Raw genomic sequence first — 23,769 nt, forward strand, 5'->3', positions numbered from 1 at the left:
TCGATAATCCTTATAATAGTTCAGGCTGTTACAAAATTAAAATTTATATACATGTAATATCATTATTAATAGTATTAATACCTTTCGGCTAGCTAGAATTTTTGCCGCCACAATTTAAATTACAAATAAATTTAAACAAATTTTGTTATGCGACTCCCTTTCTTATCGACATTCGACACTTCTTTTTACCGGCTGGGACGACGAAGTTCCCAGCCATCTAGCGGAGAAAATGCGTTCGAACAGGGCGTATTCGTTTGATTGCGTCATAAGAGAAACTGATTTTCCTAGGCAGTCGGCCATATTGACTCGCGCGTAAGAACATCGAAAGCAGTCCCGTACTCACTGTGTCAGCGGCTTGAATTAAATGGTGCGTTACTACCGCGGGGATCCTCTGACACGGTTGGATTTTCCATGAACTGTGACAGATCGTTGATCGAGGAACTTGTAAAGAACAAGGTACGTAACGGAAACTGCATTTGAACGCGTGACAGGGACTATTTGAAAATGGTGCGAGTATGGGCCGTGGCCGCATCCAGCGTCGCCCCGCGATTCGACGGACTTGTTTCGTGTTGGTAGCCGTCGGCGGAATTGGAACAAGAATTGTTTATGTGCTTACAGTAGAAAGTACCCCGTTACTTGCTCGGAAGAAAAAGACAGTTGGTGTTTCGGCTCTGTGTGTTCTTTCGCGTCGCAATTTTTATTCGCGATTTTCGCGTCGTGGTACGTTATTTCGGGGAAGATCGCGTCCACATTCTATAGGTAAGTTTTCTGATTTCACATTCATGGCACTGTACAAAGAAGACTGAATGTTGAGTAAAAAAAATTTATTCTTTTTAACGTATTACACATAAGATGTAAACTGTTCGTATGCTTTTGAATTTTGTGACGATAAAACGGATACGCTTATGTCAGTGCACACCTGTAAATAGAAAACTTCACATAGAAGAGTCTTCATATGTATGTAATAAATCAGTAGTACGATTCGAATTCTCTTAATGTGATGTATCGTATATTACTTTTTAAGAATATAACATCGTACGAAAGATGCGTGTGACTAATATAACCTACAGTAACGTCAAATAAAGTAAATATTCCAACATTGTATTCACAGTTGCACGTATTATATTACTGAAAGGAATACAATATGAAATTGGTGTGTTATAACGTATATGCGACCGAAAATTTACGGAATCATCTGTTTGGGCCGGTTGACAGTAAATGTTTAATACACCATACAATAAGAATGTCGCTGTTCTAATTGCATGTCTATTATAGTGTTCAACTGGTGTCTGTGTGTTACGTAAATTGAACATAAATTATCTGACAAATTGTTGGATATTCAGAATTATTGTGAAATATAATTCTAGAATCCGCTACAGAATAAAACCAGTGCAGTTAGGTTCGAGCTTTTTCAACGCGTTCCACGCTGATCGCGTATCATATTTCGTTTGGAAAGAGTATCTTTCATTCTCTCGTGATCCATGCAGAATCAGAGTTATCAAGAGACGCGAAGAATGCGTTGAGTGTCGCCGGCAAACAGAAACAGTGTAGAAAGTTTGACCGTTGACGCGGAGAAAACAATCGACAAACTGGAGACGATGTGTCTTCACTATTCGTAATTCGTTTCTATCATTCCCAGTACGACCCTGAGGGTAGAGTGCTTCTGCAAAGTGTGCCACACGCTTGGTATGTAACTTCGCCGTGCGTATTTACCGCTCTCTCCTTATACAGGGTGTCCCGTGCCATGTGGAAACTACCGCAGGGGTGGTTCGAGACACAAAAATGACAATAAAAGTTCATATAGAAATGTATGTCCGATATGACTTTGGTTTCGATGTACAGCCTGTTCTGGAATGTATCAATCTTTCCCGCGTACAGGCACACCACAGTTGGACATTCATTTACTGTTTATCTGAAAAATTGAATGGTCCTGAGTCTGACTAATTTGTAAACACTATCATGTATTACTTGTATCGTGAATGCAGTAGTTCAGTAATACCGAGACTGTGTTCACAAGCTAGAGATGTTTATTTCGAACATTTCCTTTGAAGTTACGTACACACGTTGCAATACGAAACAGGCTGTAACTTGGAAACAAGGTTATATCGGACGTATATTTGTATAAACTTTTTTTGTGCTATTTTTGTACCGTGAATCCATTCTGCTGCGATACGTTTCGCATAGTACGGGGCACTCTTATGTCGAATTCAGCCAAGAATTTCTGCAATGATTTATCGAAGCTAACCTCTTGACACCATCTCGTAAATCTATTACTGAGTCCAAAAGGGTTCAAGACCAGACACGATTTCTATCTGTACATGTCGCGTATTGTTTTAGTATTACACTGTAACCAGTATCGTTAACTGATAGTAAGTGTCACCGGTGTACGAATACTTTCTGATTGCGTGGACGTCCATCGCTTCCCACGAGTGATCGTATCTTACCTTTTCACAAAGGCTGTCATACTTCTCGTGACCACTCGTTACGTTCAATTAGGTCAATTATGTACCTCGGTTGCGGAGACGCCAGCTTTTTCGAAAGACGCGTCAGCCAAGTATCCCCCAGCGGTCTGTCCACTGACAATCGCTGGAGAAGCTTTCATTCATATATCTTCCGGCGCTTTCAGCACTTTTCATTGACACACCTCTTTTAAGTGCTTTTCGCGCCGCCACGACCCTCTCGTGTTATTTATTGCGTGTGGTTCAGGAAACTGACAACTTGGTGCATCGAATATTAAATCTACCCAGAGATGGGTGTACATAAAACTGCCCCCATCGGGTTAACCATATTTTCCCTGCTCTTGTGGAATGTTTTTAAATTTTTGGTGTTTCCTTGGCATACCAAACATTACTATAATAATGATCTCGCGTTACACCACAGAAGGAGTTACTGATCGGGACAACAGATGTGGATCGACTACGGGGATAGATAGGGCGGCATGTATTTAAGGATTATTATTACGAACCAATGTGTAACGTCAACCGGGGGCAAGGAAATGTACTCACGACCGACGGCGAAGGGAGGTGTGGCGTTGATAGGAGCCGATGCACGAAGAACATGACCAAAGTTACAATGAACTTGAGACAAAGCCGAGCCTGCCCGCCGGTGCAATACAGTTGTACACATATTTTTGTAACGCGCCTTTCACCTCTACCAGGGACGTGCTGTGTACTCGTGAACTGTGACACTAGTACTGCTGCGATATTTTAGGTTATTCGTAACATGACTTTGTTTGGATCCGAACGGAACAAGTATAAAGTAAACACTGGACGTAGATTATAAATTTTAAAAACAAGATGAAAAAGTGCTAATACACAGGATGTAATTTCATGGGGAGTTAACCAACGACACGTCATTTAGTTTTATGGATTCAAGTGAATAAGATTTTTCTAAAATTTCCTCCGTTTCGTCACGATTATTCTCCGGTGTTTTCGAGGTAAAAAAATAAGGAATAACTTATTGAACTATAGGTATCGCTAACTCTGTGCTGTAATCGCATTTCTGATTCTATCGGAGAACGTTATCGGTCGACCGACATCATTCATAGCCCCCGTTACCGAGCATTATTCGAGCTTAATTAAAACACTAGGCGCCTGTGGGTAATAGTTACGGCGACATCGATACCTGTTAGCGTAGTAAGCGTATATCCTCCTCTACCGCCGCGCGTGTTTAATTCACGTAAAGTTTTATTGTTCGCCGCCACCGTAGCCGTTTACGTACGCTCCGTTTGTCCGTCGAACAGTCGCCGGAAGTATCGATAATGCAGTGCAGCGGGGCGCGTGTACCACATGCAAAAAGATTAATGCGAACGTCGGGGGGCGTGGGCGTGTCGCGCCGTTGGTTTCTCCATTTATGGTTGAATTGAGCCTTACTTTTGAAATGTTCTCCTTTTTACCTAATTATTCGACCGCCCTTTCATGAACCGCATCCTGCACCTGCGCCACCATACGCCTAGGCCTTAATTAACAAGTCTGATTCCTACTCAGGTGTGTGTATGGAGACTTAACTGTAAACAAGGTTAACGTTGATCCGTTCCATTAAACGTACCTAACCTGATCTCGATCTAATGTAAATACTGGAGATCGGTGCAATTCAAGCTTAGTTACAATTGAACGTAGTTTAATTCGGCTGAAATTGAATCGAATATCGTTCGATGGAGATCCTAATCTGGTTAGAAGTGAAATCCATTCAAGTTTAAATCCAAGTGGATCTAACTACAATAGATGTCTATGCTAAGTAGTGATGGGCGATAGAGTATCGATACTTAACCCATAAATATCGGAATTTCGATACAACCGCTGTATTTGCCATAACGCAACAGGTCGTAAGGAAAATAAGCCAATTGCGAGCTTCCCATAAAGTTTGCGATTGATCGATTTTGTTCCACACTGTTACCTGAGAATCTGCCTTAGTAAATATCTGCTTAAATAAATAATTCATTCTCATTTCTGAAGTTTATTACTTCTAATTTAATTGCAAATATAGATACTGATGTGACATCGATCACACCAATCCACGTCAAAGAAAGTCTCAGAGGAATACCCCAGGATCAGCGTTCGGTATCTCAGGTTATGTATCACGTACCGCGTTTATTTTCCGTAGCATCTCTGGTACAGTTTTACGTTCCCCCGGTCGCGGGTGGATGTTTTATAGCTCGTTTCGTGTTCACAGTTTGTAACGGCGGGCACGGTGCACTGGTGCTGGATTAAATCATGCATGTAATCAACATGATATACGTGATTTCTAGACTTTTCTCCTCGTTTTTTCTATTTCCGTCACGGCCGCTTGCCATGCGTAATCGTCAGGGAGAAGAAGTGCGTTTTCTCTTCGGCTACACGCCGACGAATCCACCGGTTTTCATTCCACCTCGATTATTTTCCCTGTATCTGTTCTTCACATTTTCGCGGGAACTTTCGTTTCCATCGCAAGGCGGTGAAAGAGCCATGGGATTAGGGACGTGCGAGCAGCGAAGGCTCCTTTTGGGGCACAGCCACCTGGCAGTGTGATTTTCACGAACGGACGAGTGGCTAGGAGCGGCACGCAGCGGGAACAAAACGATTTAACCATGAAAACAGCGGAGCACAATAACAACTCGTTGTCGGGCTCGGTGTGTGTAGCAGCGGTTGCGCCGTTACGGTAGGACACGGCCAATTATCTCGGTTTACGCGCGAGGGAAAAAAAGTGCTTGTAAAACGCGTCCGCTATTGTTATCCCGGCGAAATCACTGCGAAAAAAGCACAGAACGAGAGACTTCTCCATATTTGTTCGCATTGAAAACAAAAACTCCTATTTCACCCCTTATGACGTCTTTCGTGGTAACAACACGAAACGTAATACGATTTGAAGCTGTGTGTCACGTAAGTATCGAGGATAGAAAACGAGTCCTGGTATATACAATAGTGACCCCTATTTATAATCGCGCTTCGTCGGACCTTCTTGACAATCGCATCGACATCACCAACGTGTGTAGTAGACGTGGCTACGATTTCGGCGAGGGTGGAATACTTTCATAGAAATTGAGGTATTTTCCTAGTCTCTTTTACGTAAACCAGAAATAAAGAAACTACACACAGATGGACCGTTATCATTAGACCGCGGATTTTATGCGTTTATCGTACAAGTGAGTGTGTAAAAAGCAATACAGTAAAAAGTTTTGTGAAGATTAGTATGAAGTTTACTTTACCTTTGATCCGAAGGAAAACCTTTAATAAAAGAAGCAAATCTTTTAGATACTTTTAGTTCCGTAAATAGGTCTGTAAAAATCTGAATTTACATAAAGATCCGCAGTCTAGTTATCGTAGGTACATACGTCTAATCGCTACCCAGCTTACGCTCTTCAAATTGTTACAAATTATAAATGTGCCCCGTGAGTCATCCGTGATTCGATCGTAGGAAGCGTGTAGTATTGTTCGTTTTTCGCTCTCGAGCTTTTAATTTGCGCGCGCGTAACAGCCCCCGCTGTACTCGACAGTCGTCGATCACTCGTGTAAAAATACGCCACACGGGGACCCGCTCGGCTTAATTAAAAACGGGATCGGAAACGCGTTCCTCGTTTCGGAAGCGTGATTCTCCCACTAGTAGGGATGTACGAATCACTTCAAAGACTCGATTCTCTTAAAAAATCGAAACCCAAGAATCGAACCAAAAATTGTACAGAAACATATATTTCCTAATGAATAGGGAAGCAGTTAAATAGGGTTCAGAGGTGAAGTTAGTATAATCTCGAAGGTTTGAAATCAGTCAGAAATTCTTTTAATAAACACATAATAATTATAAATTAATGAATAATTTGTTTAAACATTCGAAATTTATCTTTTTCCCTCCCCCTTAAATGTATGAATTCATTGCTAAGGTGTTAGAAGCTTGAAGATTAGGAAATCAGTAAGAAAGAACAAACGTATTAACAAATAATTTGAATATTTTGAAGAAACAAATCGGAATCGAATATTCCTACCCATTAGTCGGACTCGCGTCGAGCTCTTTCATCGCCGAGACGTTTGCTTGTTAAATTATCGCTCTCCCTCCCCCTCGACTGGTCCTGATACATTCCCGTGCAATCAGTGAAATGAAGCGGCGAACGTCCCAACGCTCTCTCGCGAGATGCAGGCAGGGCGAGGGGGCACGCAAACGAGGAAGAATCAGTGTTCTCTCGTGGGAGGGGCAGGGGGACAGAAACGAGAAAGAGAATCGCTCGCTCTCGAAGAAAGAGGGCCCCTACTCCCGGTCGGTGAAAATTTATACACGCCGTTTTTACAGCTCCGAGCCCTTTAATTTCACGCGTCAAAGAATCCTCGGCGACCCTCCGCGTCGCCCCTTTCACTCCCTCGGGCAACCCTGTTCCGCTCTTATCTTTCCATATTCCGCAACCCCCTCGTTGATCGGGCGTTGCGTCTGGCACCAGACGATAAAAACTACTGTCTGAACCGTGCGCTCCATACATCCCCGAACGCGCTGAATAAATCCGTGTGTCTGACAAAAGGGAACTTAGGTGCCCCACGAAAATTCAGGTATTTCCTTTTTTTGAACCACGCAGGTTTGTAGGGGAGATCGATAGAAACGTTGGGTAGTTTTTCGTTTTTGCTGGTATTCAAGTTCTTCTGGGGTGAAAACGCTCTTTTAACACTTCGACTGCCACGTCGCCCATATGTATATGGGTGACACGTACATTGCGATGAGGATGGATTATTTAAATACCGTTAACAACATTTGCTTAACATTAATATCGCAGCATAATTTACAACGAGACTAACCGCCTCTGATAATGTTTCCCTATTTTTCTGTGTATCTGAAAGACTATATTAAAAAAAAATCAGAATTTTTCAGGGTACAAAAGTTCCCTGGTGAGTTCCTGTTCCATCTCATCGTTTCGTTTTTCAGGCACAAGACTATATTTCGATTGCTTGCCTTGCTCGAATCTTCTGCGGTGGCTGCAATCCTTGTCTGTACAATCTTAGAACCATCTCTACAGTGCTAAAATACGAGGATGTAAGATCTGTCCCATTTGTATCCTATAACGCCTTCGACTGTAGGTATAGTTCGTGATAGGAGTTGCAATCGTCGAAGCAATAAGCAGAGTGCACCAGCCGCGGAGGCACATTCGCGCACAATGCGTCGGGAATCACGGGTCTCTGAAAAAAAGCGGTCTGGAGGAAACAGGGGAGGGGGAAGGACGGAGGCCTCTTTTTCTGGGTCTATCAGTCATCGTGAGGTCGCAGTTAAGGCACACAGCTTTGCAGAAGCTGTTGCATGCCCACGCAGTGACGCAGCCCTCAAGTCCCGTGGTACTATACACACACAATATATTCCAGTCATTCAGCTATATACCAGAGATGGGCAAAATCATTATCTAGATAAGGATTTTCGAATAACGAATAAAAAATAAAAAAGTACCTCGCCATTTTTAATTGTTTGAACATGAAAATTCCAATTTTTAGAATGAAATAATACTTCTTGAATGACTGGACACTTGGCAAAACAATTATTTCATTTGAGTATCTGTTTCGAGGTCAAGATGACGCTTTTAGGTACTGTTGTTTATCATTATGTATTATTCGAATTAAATTATGCTTAAATGTGCTACATACTAACTGGAGAGCGAGAAGAAGTAGAGATGGAGGTCCTAGGGAAAAGGAAGATATGGGATGAACCTATCCTTCTTCCTATTATCCTCTGTATCTGTACCATTCTGTAGTATATTTGCGTGCAGAAGGGGTATAGACGCCACGCTGTGATCTGTGCGTGTGTGTAAGATTGACAATGAGATGGGTTCACCGCATATCTTCCCTCTTTCTCGAGCCGATTTCCACCCCACAGTTTGCTCTACAGTTAACCCATTCGAGGCCAGTTACACACCTGGTGTGTAATGCCGTCCCTAGGCGGAACGACCAATGACAACACATCGTGTGTGTAATGATCATGAATTCATATTATGAGTTATAAACATGTTGGCTCCTGGCGACCGACTTTCGAAAAGTCGCTGGCCTCGATTGGGTTAAGGTACGTTTTTACGCGACAGTAAAAGTCATGACTCTGTGTATGACAATGTAAACCAATGTCACGATAACGCGACATCCAGTTTTCACTACGACAAAAGTCATAATATTTAGCGCCATGGCTGTAAAAGTCACGATTTACTGTCACATGAAAACGTACCTTTAGTATACAGCTCGATGATTCCAACGGACCACGGCTCCTTCGCGTCGTTCTTCATCGACTAGAAAATTGTGAGCTCGGGCGCTGTGTGTATCCGTCTGCGACGTCGAGGACCGACGACGGTCACATCGATCGATCAAACATCCCCCGAGGCGGCTGGTGCCTGTCGTCTCACCCCCTCGGAAAAGCTTGATTTCCATCGGGTACGTAGGACAATCTTGCACGCGAGGATACACGTCGTTGGGCGTGAGGGATCCGTCCGTATCGGGGCGTCGATCGAGACGATCTTCTATTTCGAACCCCATCGTTAATTCACCGGTGCTCGAACGATTACGAAACTCCGAGATCGGGTTAACATACTCTCGACGCGTTTGTACGACAGTGCTTCGGAGGATTCGAAGTGTTTGACGTCGGTCGTTTCGAAGTTTCGAGGGCAGTGGATCGTTTCTGATCGGATAAGGTTGGTTTGTCTGAAAGAAGTATGTATACGTTCTAAATACATTTGAGGGGATTAAACAGGAAATGGTACCTAGGGTAGATTTATGTGTACGTGTAGTCACCGATTGCATTGTAAATCGGCCATATTTTCCAACGACCTGCTCTATACGGGTGTCCCAAAGAAAGGAGGGAACGCTGTTCCGATTCAATGATTTCGTCGATCCGTCGTTAACTGCGCGCTGATACTTCAGATCGAGAGAGAGAGGGGGGGGGAGACGGTAGGGTTCCGTTAACTGGAAAATACGAGCCAATAATGGAGACTCGAGATCCCCGAGGCTTTCACGAGTCGCTTCTTTTTCTCCTTCTGCCTGATATATGTATACTCGACCGGGACCTCTGGGATTGAGACATGTTCCAGTCTGAACAGACGGTACACACCGGTTTTTAGATTGTCTCTGCACACATAGTACTGTTTCTAGTATTTTAGTGTGCCATTAGTGTTCTTCTCGTACTGCTACGTAGGTACATTCGATCCAAGAAGCTTTCCACGCACTCAATTGCTGTCGTTCTCCTTCGAGCGAGCGTTGCTGTTACAATGGTAATTTATTCTTTTCATTTAGTCCGCTCTGTTTGCTCGATTCTACGCGGGCTGTGCTTACCCCCTTGCTGTGATCTCCCGGATGTTCTCAGGGCTCCTCCCTGGGCTGATCAAATACAGAAACGAAAGTCTGTTATAATTGACCCCTCTAAAAAACGAAATTCCATAGAATGTTATCGCTGGACGTCCCTGGCATATTGCGTCTGGAGAAGCCACGGAAGATCTGAAGACAGGCTTCTGTTCCAGTTTTAGGTTATGTGTATCATCGTGAAACGATATTGACGTTGGATATGCAGGAATTAGAGATGTTCGATTCATTGAAAAAAATCGGTTCTCGATTTTTATAGTCGATACGCAGAAAAATCGAGCAGCAGAGAATCGATTCGAAAGATCGATCCTTTAACCAAAAGAATCGATCTTCCGAGGAATTGAATCGGAATCGAACATCCCTAACAGTAATCACTCGATCGTTGTAAATATTGTAGACATTATACTTTCTCACCGATCTAATCTAATGGAATATATCTCGAAGGATGTTGCATACGCCGTCATGACGGGGAGGTATGAATTCTTTCATTAAAGGCGACGCGCGGCTTTTTAATGCGACGTCGAGATCATCCACGTAAGCCCTCGTGTGTATACACTGGCCGCGTGGGCGTGTGCCATGGATCACGCGACCCTCGTTTGCAATCAGCCCTTTGACACACGACCAAACGAAGCCCACGCGTCTCTTGAAAGGATCACCTCCCGGCGACGACGGAGAAAACAGATTCTTTCAGATCGACCCGGGGGCTCCATTCAAGGGGGCCTTTTAAACTTTAAACTGACCCGTTGGCGAAACGAGGATCAACCGGTTCCTTCCACCTCGTTCCGCTGATCGTGTCCGTTGGATTAAAGTTTGACTCGCTTTGGGTCCTTGTGTGCTACTTCCTAAACGTAGAACGAATCCTTCTCACACCTTGATATGTCTGCACAGTGATTTTGAGGTAGATTCTTTTTACTGTTCAGTGCTTTTATGCTTTTTCCCTTTTTCCCTTTTTTTGTCAGTGAAATGCGAGGTACGAAGAGATTCTGCAGTAGTGATGGTGATACATTTGAATTGTATCGATGTTTAGTATCGATACACATGTATATCGGGAATGAAATATGGGTATTATCGATATCGATACTTGTAATTAAATTAGAAGTAATACAATCGAAAAATGAAAATAAAATCATTTATTTAAGTAGATATTTATTAAGGCAGATTATCAGGTGACAATGTGGAAAAACATCGACCAATAGTAAATTTTATGGAAATCTCGCGATTGGTCCATTCTCCTTACGACTTGTTACGTTACGACAAATGCAGCGATTCGATCGAAATTTGGATTTTTCTGGGTTAAGTATCGATATTCGAAATATCGATACTGTATCGCCCGTCACTATTCTACAGTGTCCCATTTGAAATTCGTACCAGTTAAGTGGATTCGGTGAATCGTTCGCTCGTTTCCAAGCGAACACACCGTGGTACCGGAACGTCGACGATGCTCAAAACGGCAATCCAGTTTGTCATTGACTAATTCGATTCATTGCATTAGCGTATACATACATATAATATTGGTTGACGCGGCACACTGTGCCCGCTAATCGCGGCGCATTACTTCATCGGTCGAGCCAGAGAGCACGGGCAAAGGACGTCTGTTTTCAGCGATGACGGCATCCCTCGGCTTGTCCGAACTTCGAACACAAACGGTCTACGAATTCCGCGGATTCCAGCGCGATATCTGCTAAATAATCCAACCTAGAACTGATCTTCGAATCGATCGTATCGAACAAGGTAATTCACGAACCAGGTATAATAACACCTTTTCGAATCTGCTGGACATCATCGACCACGCGTCGATTAACCTGATTGTATTACATTTCCGTTTGTTTTTTTCCCAATTGCAGCGTTACACAACACGCACACGACCGTAGCAGATTTATGTAATTACTGTTTTGTCGTGGAGGACCGGTTCCGGGGACCGTGGTAACGAGATATTCGTATCCAACGTTAAACCGTGATTTCCGTTGCAACCGATATACGCTGGAATTCTCTGTCTCTTTGTGTCTTCTCCGAGCCGTGACTCACGCGCCCTCCCTCGGCTTCTCCGCGTACTTACATATCGCGAAAAACATCGAAATCTCAAACGGACGGGACTTTTTTTCCCAGTCGCGACGCCTGTTCCCTCGTACGACGATGCTCTCTCTGCTAATGGTGTTTGAACAGCATCCCGCGAGCTCGCGCGCACGGCTTTGATTCCGCGCAATTGAGGTTGAATTACTGTTTGCACGGGTGTGGTTGCATAAGGCTTGTGTCCTGTACCCCGGTGCTACCTCGTTGGACAGACCCGATTCGAATACAGTCGTCGTTGCGTGTCGGTCAGGGTTTCGTCGTTTATCCTGTAATTTCTCATTCCGGTCGATCTCCGGAAATCAGCTCGATCGTTCGAGAACACGTATTTTTTTCTTTATTCGTCGTCTTTGTCGTGCTTTTATATCGCGATCTGGGCCGTATTATTAATAGCAGCGTCTCTTGTCTAATAATACCTGGCCACGATATTTTCAGCCCCGGCTGTGTAATAAATAATCGGCGCTTCATTGACTCCACGGTATCGAGACAGTGCAACCGGTGTGCAAGCGTACGCGCGCGCACGTGTGTACACGTTCATTCTTGTCTCTCGAAGAAGGGCCATCGACCTGCGGTAAATGCACACAGACACGCGAGCTTGCATTCTACACGTAACTGGCAACCTGTCCACCAAACTCTTACGAAATCGCTCGCCATGCTGTTTTCCGTATTATTCCTTTGGCTGTCGTACAGAGGGTCTCTTGGACATGGTATTGTGTGCCTAGCGCGTCCATGTCGCGATTATGTCTAACACGCGTGTCGTGATAGATCGAGTACAACGGGTGAAACTTGATCAAGATTCTTATGACTATTCAGGGGGACTTTAGACCCTATGGGTAGCTCTCGAAAGAATACTTAGACCCTTCTTGAAATGACCCTTGAAGGACCATCTTGAATCCTTAGCAGATAGTTCTTGAAGGGACATCCGGATCCGCTAGTTTTTTCTTGGAGGGTCACAGAGGCTCTTTAGCTAGCTCGACCTTGAAATACTATAGTAACCTTCAGGATGAACGGATCACTTGGAACTTCTAACTAGTTCTTGAAGGGCTACCAAGGTCCTCTGATTAGTCTTTGAAGAAAACAAGATTGAACGTCGAATTTGAAGTATTCCTTAAAGACTTCGAATTGCGATACTTTTTCTATAAAAAGTAAAGGTGGATTATGCAACTTCATGTGTTGCCTAGACTATCGGTTACCTTGTAGGCTATCGATATTTATTTTTAACTCTCTTCTGAACTATAATTTTATACCACAGGCGATATTAATAGAACTCCTGTTTACCGTAAGATAATTCGCGGGTATTTGAATTATTTTATATCGGTATACTTGTTTTATGACTGTGTCGATGATCAGGGTCGAAGTATTTTCTGGATAGTCCTCTTTCATTCTTAATTAGATAGGAAACTACAGTGTTCTATGGAGGGCACCCGTAACACCAAGAGCCCCAGCAAATATTGATTATTTCTCTACATGGCACCCTCTGGTCTAGACAAGATCTATACTCGAACATGGTGAACGGTGGGCACACGCGATTTTTCCTCGGATGTGGCAACGGTCAAATCATTCAGAAAGCAAATTCATTAACACCCGGATTAAAAAACGAATTTATTTTACTGTCTCATAGTTACGATCTTCGTTTCAGTACAAGGCTGAAATATGCCAGAGGAAAAGAAATCCGCTGGTGGTCCACCGGAAGTAACGGCAGAAAATGGGACCGGAACGAACTCGCCCACGAAAAGTCCAGTTAGCAAAGGCAAATTAGCCGTGGCTAAGATCACTCTTCTCGATGGAACTGTCAAAGACTTCCACATCGATGTAAGTTACCACTACTACTGTTTTCCCGTGTAACATATATATATATATATGATATTAATGTAAACATACTTTTACACAGAGAAAAGTGAAAGGCCAGGATCTGCTCGATATGATTTGTCAGAGCATGAATCTTCTGGAGAAGGATTACTTTGGCCTTATTTACGAAGACAGACACGACCCACGAAACTGGTTGGATCTCGACAAGAGGATCGCGAAATTTATAAAAAGTACGGAGACACCGCGTCTTTGTAGAATCTACGTGTTGTTCGTATTATAAATATTCTTTTCGTTCCCAGACGAACCATGGAAATTCAATTTCGAGGTGAAATTTTATCCGCCGGACCCGGCCCAATTACAAGAGGACATCACTCGCTATCAGCTATGTCTTCAGATTAGAAACGATATTATCACGGGGCGATTGCCCTGTTCGTTTGTCACTCACGCTCTGTTAGGCTCCTATTTAGTACAATCAGAGGTTGGAGATTACGATCACGACGAGCATGGGCGTACTTATTTGAAAGATTTCAAGTTCGCCCCGAATCAGACGCCGGAACTGGTTGAAAAAGTGATGGACCTGCATAAAACGCATAAGTCAGTCTCAGCTGTTAAATCATATTGCTTTCGCAAGAATTTAAATGGTAAATTAACGTTTATGAATTTTTAGAGGTCAAACGCCTGCCGAGGCGGAGCTCCACTATCTCGAGAATGCGAAAAAGCTGGCAATGTATGGCGTCGATCTTCATCCCGCTAAAGATTCCGAAGGTGTCGATATTATGCTAGGTGTATGCTCGTCAGGTCTGCTCGTTTATAGGGATCGATTGCGAATCAACAGGTTCGCTTGGCCGAAGATCCTGAAGATTTCGTACAAGAGGCATAACTTTTATATAAAAATCAGACCAGGCGAATTCGAGCAATTCGAATCAACGATCGGTTTCAAATTGGCGAATCACAGGGCGGCGAAAAAGTTATGGAAGGTTTGCGTCGAACATCATACTTTCTTCAGGTGAACAATGATACTGATACAATGATTGCTGAGTTATGGAGCGGATTTTGTAAATAAAGATATCGTTGAATATGTTTCTAGGCTCATGAGTCCAGAGCCTGTGAAGAAAGTAGGTTTGATACCTCATTTGGGTTCCCGCTTCCGGTACTCTGGAAGGACCCATTATGAGACAAAAAAGACTCCCATCGATAGGCAACCCCCGCAGTTTGAAAGATCTTTGAGCGGTCGTCGTCCAACGTCTCGCAGTATGGATGGTAAAAATAGTTTTGTCCTTCGTAAATTCCATTTTACTATATATTATACCGATGGTGGACTGGCGTGCAATGTCGTTTGAATGTTTTACGATGACAGTATTAGCTTATATTAAGAGTTTGATGCAGTGTGACTGTCTTACACAGCGTTAGGTGGACCTAAGCAAGTTGAAAGTTATGGCTCTGAACCAAGCAAGAGGCATACAATGAGCTATGAACCTGAAATGATTCCTGATATGGAGCACATAGATCAACGGCCTAGTCCAATTAAAAAACAGAAGGAAAAGGTATGAAAACTGTATAATCCTTTCTATTCTTATGTTCATTCGATATAGCAATAGTTCGTAGAAAGTGCATGAATTGTTCATGCAGATTGAAAAATTATTATCGTGGAGATTCACCTTATGAAAGTTCTGATTTTACTTGCGGTCTACGCTTTCAAACGAAACTGGCTGTTAAAAAGTTCCGTCGTACTAAAAATACAACTAATTATTCGATCATAAGTAATCATCTGACAGCGGAAAATTTGAGAATATCATTAAAATGGCAACTATACATCATAAAACTGAGAAATTGTGGAACACCAATTGGATCACTTTAGCGAAAAGGAGATTTTATGAAAGTTACAGATAGGTCACAGTGCACTTTTTCAGATTAAACATGTGGATGATACATGTAGTCATGGCATGTTAATGATTTAATGTATACCATGTATTAGACATGGTCGTATGCATTAGATATTTTATTACATCCGTTTTAAAGTTCTTGAAAGAAGTAAAGTGCAAGTTAATTAACATTAGGCGTAAACTTATACCATAGAAGATTCAAGCCATTCATATAGAAATCAATAAATTGATACACTGTCTGACGTGCATTCTGTAAAATATTCAGTTAATTAACTTGTATAAATTCATGGCAATTTGAAGTGTCCCAATGCAAGAAACGTAGAAAATTTTGTAGATATTTTTTACGAGACACGTTGTCTTTTATTCATTATTGTCAGAACCTAAATACATGACATTTTGTACCTAATCGATTTAATTTCACAAATTTGAATTCAATTATCACGTCCTAGTGGTTCTACTATAAAAAGAAAACTAACCGACACCTAACTAACACCGGTAGCTCACACGCAAAACAAGCGCTGGAACAACATCAGCTAGCAGTACCAGTAGCCTGGAAGGAGAATACGATGCAGATCGTGGCAAAAAGGTATAGAATTTCACCTGGGACATACTATCATGCATTAACCAACACAATATACTCTCCTCCATTGGTCTTGATGTATGTGACCATTTGGTGTTTTCTTTCTTTTCCCTTTGATGCATGCTGCTATTTTTTTTCTCTTCATTTTTTGGCAAGCATTTTATACGGCCATCGCCTCAAAGCTGAATTTTGTCCATGTTACCCGACGTCTAACGGATGGTAACGTCACGCAAGCATGTGCAAAAAACAAATACGCAAACATTTCCGCAAATTGTGTTAGGAATTTTTATAGAATGAAACGTTCGAATTTCACCGCACCGATGCTTCTGTTTCGCATGTAAATAATCGACATTATGTCACAAGGAGTATCGGAAGAAAAAAAATTTCACGATATCCGTCACTCCGAGTAAATACACCAGGAAAGTATGTGTGTTCATCATAATATTAACAAATCGACGATTATACATTTTGAGAGCGCAGACCGTACCTTAGTTGTCAAGCATGAAATTATATATCTATATATATATATATATATGCCAAGAAAACTGTGAAAACATATGTAGTTGATAATAGCTGTGGGGAAATTCGGCGTTAGGGTGAAATAATCCACACATATACGTTCGTAAATCGTTTATTACGCTTTTGTCTAAGATCGCTCGGAACGTTGTTGCTCGTGCAACACTTGAGGCCTGACTGCCCTTTTTGTGTGTCCTCGGGACGGCTTTTCAAGAGGGCCGTCGTCTGATGCATCGAACGAGAACGTTCTCGATTATTCGACAATGTATACAGACGACGGTCCTCGCCGTTCCGAGAACTTTCGCCCGAGCAGCCGAAGTGTGTCTTGTCGCAACGCGCTGATCAGCACGTCGTCTATGAGGCGGCGCGTTTGTTCACGTGCCGCCACAATAGCTTAGCCGATAGAGTATTTATTTGTGCTTATTGCATGAAGCGATGTGTGATTATAAATTTACTTATAGAAACCGGTCGGAGGAATCGCGGTCCTACCGCCCGGTGGTCTATCTAAGAAGAAAAAGGATAAGCAAAACGAAAACGAAAAGGAGAATCATAATGATCTCAACAATTCTGAACTGATAAACGAGAGTGTTATCCTTGACAGCAACGACGTAAAGTCGCCCAGTAAAAAAGAATTGAAAAAGAAAGATAAGGAAACACCAGAGAAAAGAGATAAAGAAAAGAAAGAGAAAGTGAAGGTAAGTTGTTTCTTCAGCTTTTCGATGTTGCCACAGCGTTTTATAGATAGTCGAAGAAACTTAGTCACATTTGTCCACGAAAGGATGTTCATTCATGAAATTAATTTCAATTCGATTTTTACATATTTCAAATAGTTACATCTGTGTAATGTTTTTCATACGCATTCCACGTTCTAAGTATATTATACGCATTTATATTATAGACCCAGAATACAGACATGCACGGTTGTTAGTTTATGTAAGACAAAGAATAGCGACGCATCAATACGTAGTTTTTCTTAGTTTCGTTAGTTTCTTCTTTGATGTATTTACAAACGAACATATTAGACATATTGGCATGTTTCTGGCATTGCATGTTTTTGTTTATCATGAAAGAGTCCCGTCGGTGTCTTCCTACTTGGCAAAAAGGAAAAGGATTCGAAGCAGAAGAAGCAAAAGAAGAATAAGGAACTGGAGGAATCACTGGAAAAGAGCGATACGGAATCGAACCTGTCTACCTTGGAAAAACAAGCGAAACCATTAACCGAAACATCGAATATCGAAAAAACGAAAACCACTCCAGAGTCTCCGCAGCTCCCGAGCTACACGAAACCTTACGACTACGAAGAAACAGAAACTTCTCCGACAAAGAAACGTTTTACGCCACATGGATTTTCGTACGAGGATAGGCCAGCATCGCCAGGAGTACAGAATCAACAGTCGCCGACCGGTGCAAGCCGTAAAGCTACAGGTTTAGCGTTCAATTATGCCCCGGGCGAGGAGAAAAAAGTTGCGGAATCAGCAGAAAAGAGGAAAACCAAAGATGCAGATGCTAGTAAGCCACCAGCCGGATTAAAGACCCCGGGACTGAATTACGTGGAATCTGCAGGCTTAAAAGAACAACAGAAAGCGGTCGTGCAACCAGAAGTTGATAAAAACGCGTCAGCAGCTCTTATCGCTGCTGAGCAACAACAACAACTTACTGATTCCGAAGCTGGTACTGTTCTACCATCAGCAACAGAACCTAAACCAGAATATCATATTTTGCCGTTGCCAGATGGATCGAAAGTTATCGGAGGCGTTATTTATACCAAAGACGGTAAACCATTGGATCAACATAATTTAGGTCCAGAAAATAGCAAGGTAATAAATGGGAAAGTCTGTACGAAAGATGGATATCCGATTAAGAAAGCAGATTTTGGCCCCCATGGACTTTATGTCAATAACGGCGTGGTTATTGCTAAAGATGGTAAATCCGTGAACCAACAAACATTAGGCGTCGATAGAAATTTCATAAAGGATGGCATTATATATGGTCGCGATGGACAAATAGCCGATCAGGATTTATTGGGACCGGATCACACACTAGTCAAAGAAGGTAAAATAGTGATGAAAAATGGGAAAACAGTACAGCACAGCAAATTGGGCAGCGATGGAACGTATGTAAAGGATGGACTTATATTTTCGGCAGATTCGAAACCACTTACACAGGGTTCGTATGGTATAGACGGAAATTATATTGTTGGTGGGACAGTGTTCGATAAAAGTGGTAAACCGTTAAATCAAAGTGCAATCATACCCGATAAAACTTACGTTAACGATGGTTTAATTTGTGGACCATCAGGAAACACTGTTAACAGTGGTACATTGGGTCACGATGGCCACTATATAGCAGACGGAAAAGTTTATTCGAAAGATGGTAAACCGGTGAAGCACGAATCTTTCAGTTCAGATGGATCTGTTATAAAGGATGGTATAATTTATTCAAAGGACGGAAAGTTTTTGAGTCAAGGCTCTTTGCTTCCTTGTGGTGCTCATTTGAAGGATGGGAAAGTCGTTAGTAAAGACGGGAAAGCACTTAAACATGCATTCTACAAGCCTGATGGAAGCTTTATTAAAGATGGTATCATACATGGCAAAGATGGTAGACCTTTAAGTCAGATTCCTCTAATAGCCGATGGAAGCTATATCAAGGAAGGCATTGTATATAGTGCTGATGGTAAACCGTTATCACAAAATCTGTTCAAACCCGATGATACCGTAGTTAAAGATGGCATAATTTATGATGCAAACGGAGCGACCTTGACGGACACTTTCCTTGGGCCGGATGGAATGTCGATAAAGAATGGAAGTTTAATCGGAAGGGATGGTAAACCCGTGAAGCAAGAATCTTTCGGTTCGAATGGAAGTTACATAAAAAAATGTATTGAAAGGACGGGAAGATATTGAAATTTTCGTTCTTCAGACCAGACGGAAGTTATATCAAGGACGGTATTGTGTATGGTGTTGATGGGAAACCGTTGAATCTATGCTCGGTTCTTTCGGAGGACAGTTACGTTGCGAATGGAGTAATCTTCGATTCGAGTGGTATGCCTCTGAACAAAGGTATGTTTGGATCTGATGGTTCGTACGTTGCTGGTGGTATGGTTCACGGGAAAGATGGCCGAATAATTTCGGACGGTGTGTTTGGACCCGATGGTAACATTATTAAAAACGGTCTGATCATTGGTAGAGATGGAAAACCATTAACTCAGGATGATAAAGGACCAACTAAGTTAGGGGTAAAAGACGGAAAAATTGTTGATAATCAAGGAAATCCCACGAATTTAGCGTCGATTGTTCCAGACGGCTGTTACATTCTTGATGGTGTAGTTTACGACAAAAACCAGTGTCCTTTGAAACAAGGGGCATTCAAACCCGATGGTAGTTATATCCGAGAAGGTCTTGTATATGGATGGGGTGGTCAGATGTTAAATGTTGGTTCACCGCTGCCTAGCGGATGTTACGTCGAAGAAGGTAGAATTTACGGGAAAGACAAACAGCCTTTGAATCACAGTTCATTTGGTACTGACGGTGGATACATTGCTAACGGTTACATTTATGGTAAAGACAAAAAACCACTTAGTCATGGAACATTTGGACACGATGGTAGTTACATAAAAAATGGTCTGTTGTATGAAGGAAATGGGAAACCATTGTACAAAAGACAAACAGTAATTACTGTTACATCTGTGCGGTATGGATTGGTGTGTGGTAACGATGGTAAACCATTGAAATATGGTAACTTCGATTTCAACGGCAGTGTCGTTAAAGATGGAAGAATTTATGATCATACGGGACAACCTCTAAATCAAGCTTCCTACAAAAACGATGGAAGCTCCATCAAAGATGGCCTCATTTGTGGAAGCAATGGAAAACCAGCGTCTCAAGGAGTATTACCCTCGGAAACTATTTTCATTAGAAATGGAAAGATATACGACACAAATGGACATCCACTTACTCAAGAAGCGTTTGGTCCTGAAGGCTTAAAAGTAGTGCAGGGAGTCGTGGTAGATAAGACTGGTAAACCCTTGAAGCAAGGAAACTTTGATTCCGAAGGCAACATTATTAAAGAGGGTGTTGTTTGTACACCAACAGGCAAACCTCTTGATAAATATTACACGGTGATTACCGTCAGTTTAGTGCGTAAGGGTTTGCTGTGCAACCAAGATGGGAAACCAGTTAAACAAGCTCCATTCTCGAACGATGGTACCTATGTTAAGGATGGCAAGATTCATGACAAATTTGGAAAACTATTGAATCAGGAAATCTTTGGGGAAGAGGGTGCGTTTGTAAAGGATGGTATGATATATGCCAGCTCTGGACAGCCATTGGACAGTGATTCTATTTTGAAGGAAGTACAAGATACCACGAAGCTTGTCTCCTCGAAAGCCAAGAAACCTGTACCTCCAAGCACTACTCCAACTATCGTTAAGACTACAACTAAGCAGTCAGTAGTGAAAGATCAAGAAGGCCTGACACAAAATATAGAAGAGAAAATTGAGGACCTTACACCTGGAGGCACAGGCCAAGTAATGGTTTCTACACAGATTAACAAGGTGATAACAATATTAAAGATAATATGAAATATTATATATAACTAATCACTTCACTAATTACAGAAGGTAAACGGAACACTTTTAACAAAACCATTTGGTTCATTTTAATTTCGAACAAAGAAAAGAGAGATCGCATTAAGTTAATATTTTAACAGAATTAATTTATAATTCTTATTTCATATCAAAATACTGGTGCACATTTAAAGAATTTTATTTTTGATTCGAAGTTATTATTTTACAATACTTAAATACATATAGAGATATTGAGTAATATTAATTGTAGTGTATTCATTAGTTCGATGATATGGTATTGTCTGTATTGCAATGTGAACTTTAGTAGTAGTATATTTGTGTGCTGCATGCAGTAAATGTGTATTATTGATACAAATTGTAAATCAAACGTTTTCTTGTAAATAATTCGTGATTATCTTGAAACCAGTGCATAAGGACGAACAAAAGATAAATTTATTGACACTTTTATACTTTATAATCTTATATGCACACATACTGTTCCGTTATTATAAGACATTAGTCACCTTGTAGTTGTATTTAGGCAGAGGCACCAGACGATGGTAGAACTCCGTACATGACAGCAACTGCTGTTACCACACGCACTGCTACAATGCACGAGGACCTTGAAAAGAATCAAAAGACCAGTCAGGTTTGTAAATTATTTACATGCTAATATACTTTTAGCTTTTTCCGTCATACTCTGTTTACTTATCGTTTATTCAGTACACATTTTGATAACTTTTATACAGTATATACGATATTTTAGTATAAAGCTGGTACAATTTTTTTTATAAATTTTGTTCACATTAGGTAGAAGAAAAGACTGTAGCGCATACAACCGCAACCAGTGCGACGAGACAAGAGCAGAGAGTAGTAACGCAAGAAGTTCGAACAACGAGTCACGTTTTGTCTGGTGAACAGGTAATAGTGCATTTAACGTTCAGTAGCGTACATAGCTCACAACTAATGGTTGAAGCATGTAAGCGTTTATACAGAATACCACATATCATATTTTTGGTTAATACTAACAGGAATCATTAAGATAATGTTACATGTTACGTATATCAGAGTCGATGGAACTAAGGATATTCTTTCAAGTTCCAACTTCTCGAAAATGTACATGATCACTGCACATATACATGTATTTAAATACATTTCCTTAATTTTACGCAAATATGCATACATTCAGGAAACAATAATACTTTACTCATTCATAGTGCTGGTTAATTAATTGAAATTTAACCCACGCTGTTATTTGTTTAATTACTTTTTTTTTTATTTATTTTTGTAATTAATTTTTGCCGGCTTGGTTAACACATTGCATGGTGTAGCTGTTCTCACGAAGGCTCAGTACATCCAGTTCAAGCAGTGATGATTCAGGTACTCCAATTGACCTTGAAGATGATCAGCAGGCTTTCTACAATCAATATTATCAGGTAAATCTTCAGGGATGGTATAATCTTATTAGACAATTATCAAAAACCTTCCGGAAAAGTCTTTATTACTACGAGAATACATTATAATGGAATTTTAAGAATTAATTTCTAAGGTTGGATCTACATTAAGGTACACATTTTCTGTATATACTTTTATCACACAGTATAATACATACTGGAATCATTTGTAAAGTAAATGAAAATTGTCAAGAGGATGCTATATTCCTGTTGATTTGCTTATTTGAAGTATATCATTGTTAAAAATCACCACATACGTAATTAATCATTTCATCTTAGTAATCATTGGTTAACATTCATGGGAATCTAAGAAGTTAACATTCACAAAAACAGTAAAAAGACTTAATATTTTATTACCTCAAAGGCACTGGTTTTAAGGTACTGTCAATTAATACTTCAACTACAAAATAACACAAACTTACAATATTTTATAAAGATTTTGGTTTGTTGTTTATTGTCTAAGTACTCATAGCGCATTAATATATATTTGTATAAAGTGATGTCTTATATTGAATGTATTGTTTATCGTTATTTCTCCTGGAAAAGAAATGCCATTATTTAAATTTTATACAGAATGATCCAGCTGGTGTTGTGGCAACCGAAACACATGTTTATAAAGGAGAACCAGAGAATAATGTAACAACAACTACCACAGTCCCACTAGTAGCAACCGAGACTAGGAAAGTAGCTGTTGAAAGCGACGATGGTTTGTATAGTGCAACGGGAGAAATAGTCAGTTCGCAAACAATATCCAGTAAAACTCGTACCGTTGAAACAATAACGGTAAGATTTTATATCATTAAGGTAAATATTTTCTAGTGCGCATACGGTATTAAATGTGTGCACTATTGTGTGTTTTCAGTACAAAACTGAAAGGGACGGAGTCGTAGAAACTCGTGTAGAACAAAAAATAACGATACAGTCAGACGGCGATCCAATTGATCATGATCGAGCTTTAGCAGAAGCGATCCAAGAGGCCACTGCGATGAATCCAGACATGACAGTCGAGAAAATAGAGATTCAACAACAAACAGCGCAGTAATTGATATAAGAACAATCTTGTAAGAAATAGAGGGCACTCTTTGTCTAAAAGATTATAATGCTGGTAGTTCTAAAGAGT

General features: G+C 41.1%; 1 protein-coding gene across 1 annotated transcript; it reads left to right on the forward strand.

The window, feature by feature from the left end:
* The first annotated feature begins 328 nt into the window (after positions 1–328).
* LOC107187125 lies at positions 329–23,720 on the forward strand. Its single transcript, XM_015575134.1, has 16 exons — positions 329–456; positions 13,483–13,655; positions 13,735–13,882; positions 13,952–14,246; positions 14,320–14,658; positions 14,740–14,912; positions 15,057–15,196; positions 16,035–16,121; positions 17,093–17,326; positions 17,702–19,508; positions 19,556–21,183; positions 21,737–21,844; positions 22,006–22,116; positions 22,527–22,631; positions 23,223–23,432; positions 23,512–23,720. The coding sequence occupies exons 2-16, from the start codon at positions 13,497–13,499 to the stop codon at positions 23,689–23,691; spliced, it is 5,724 nt and encodes a 1,907-aa protein (XP_015430620.1). The 5' UTR covers positions 329–456; positions 13,483–13,496; the 3' UTR covers positions 23,692–23,720.
* Positions 23,721–23,769: the final 49 nt, after the last annotated feature.

Source organism: Dufourea novaeangliae, unplaced genomic scaffold (assembly GCF_001272555.1).
Source record: "Dufourea novaeangliae isolate 0120121106 unplaced genomic scaffold, ASM127255v1 scaffold99, whole genome shotgun sequence".
Classification (NCBI taxonomy): domain Eukaryota; kingdom Metazoa; phylum Arthropoda; class Insecta; order Hymenoptera; family Halictidae; genus Dufourea; species Dufourea novaeangliae.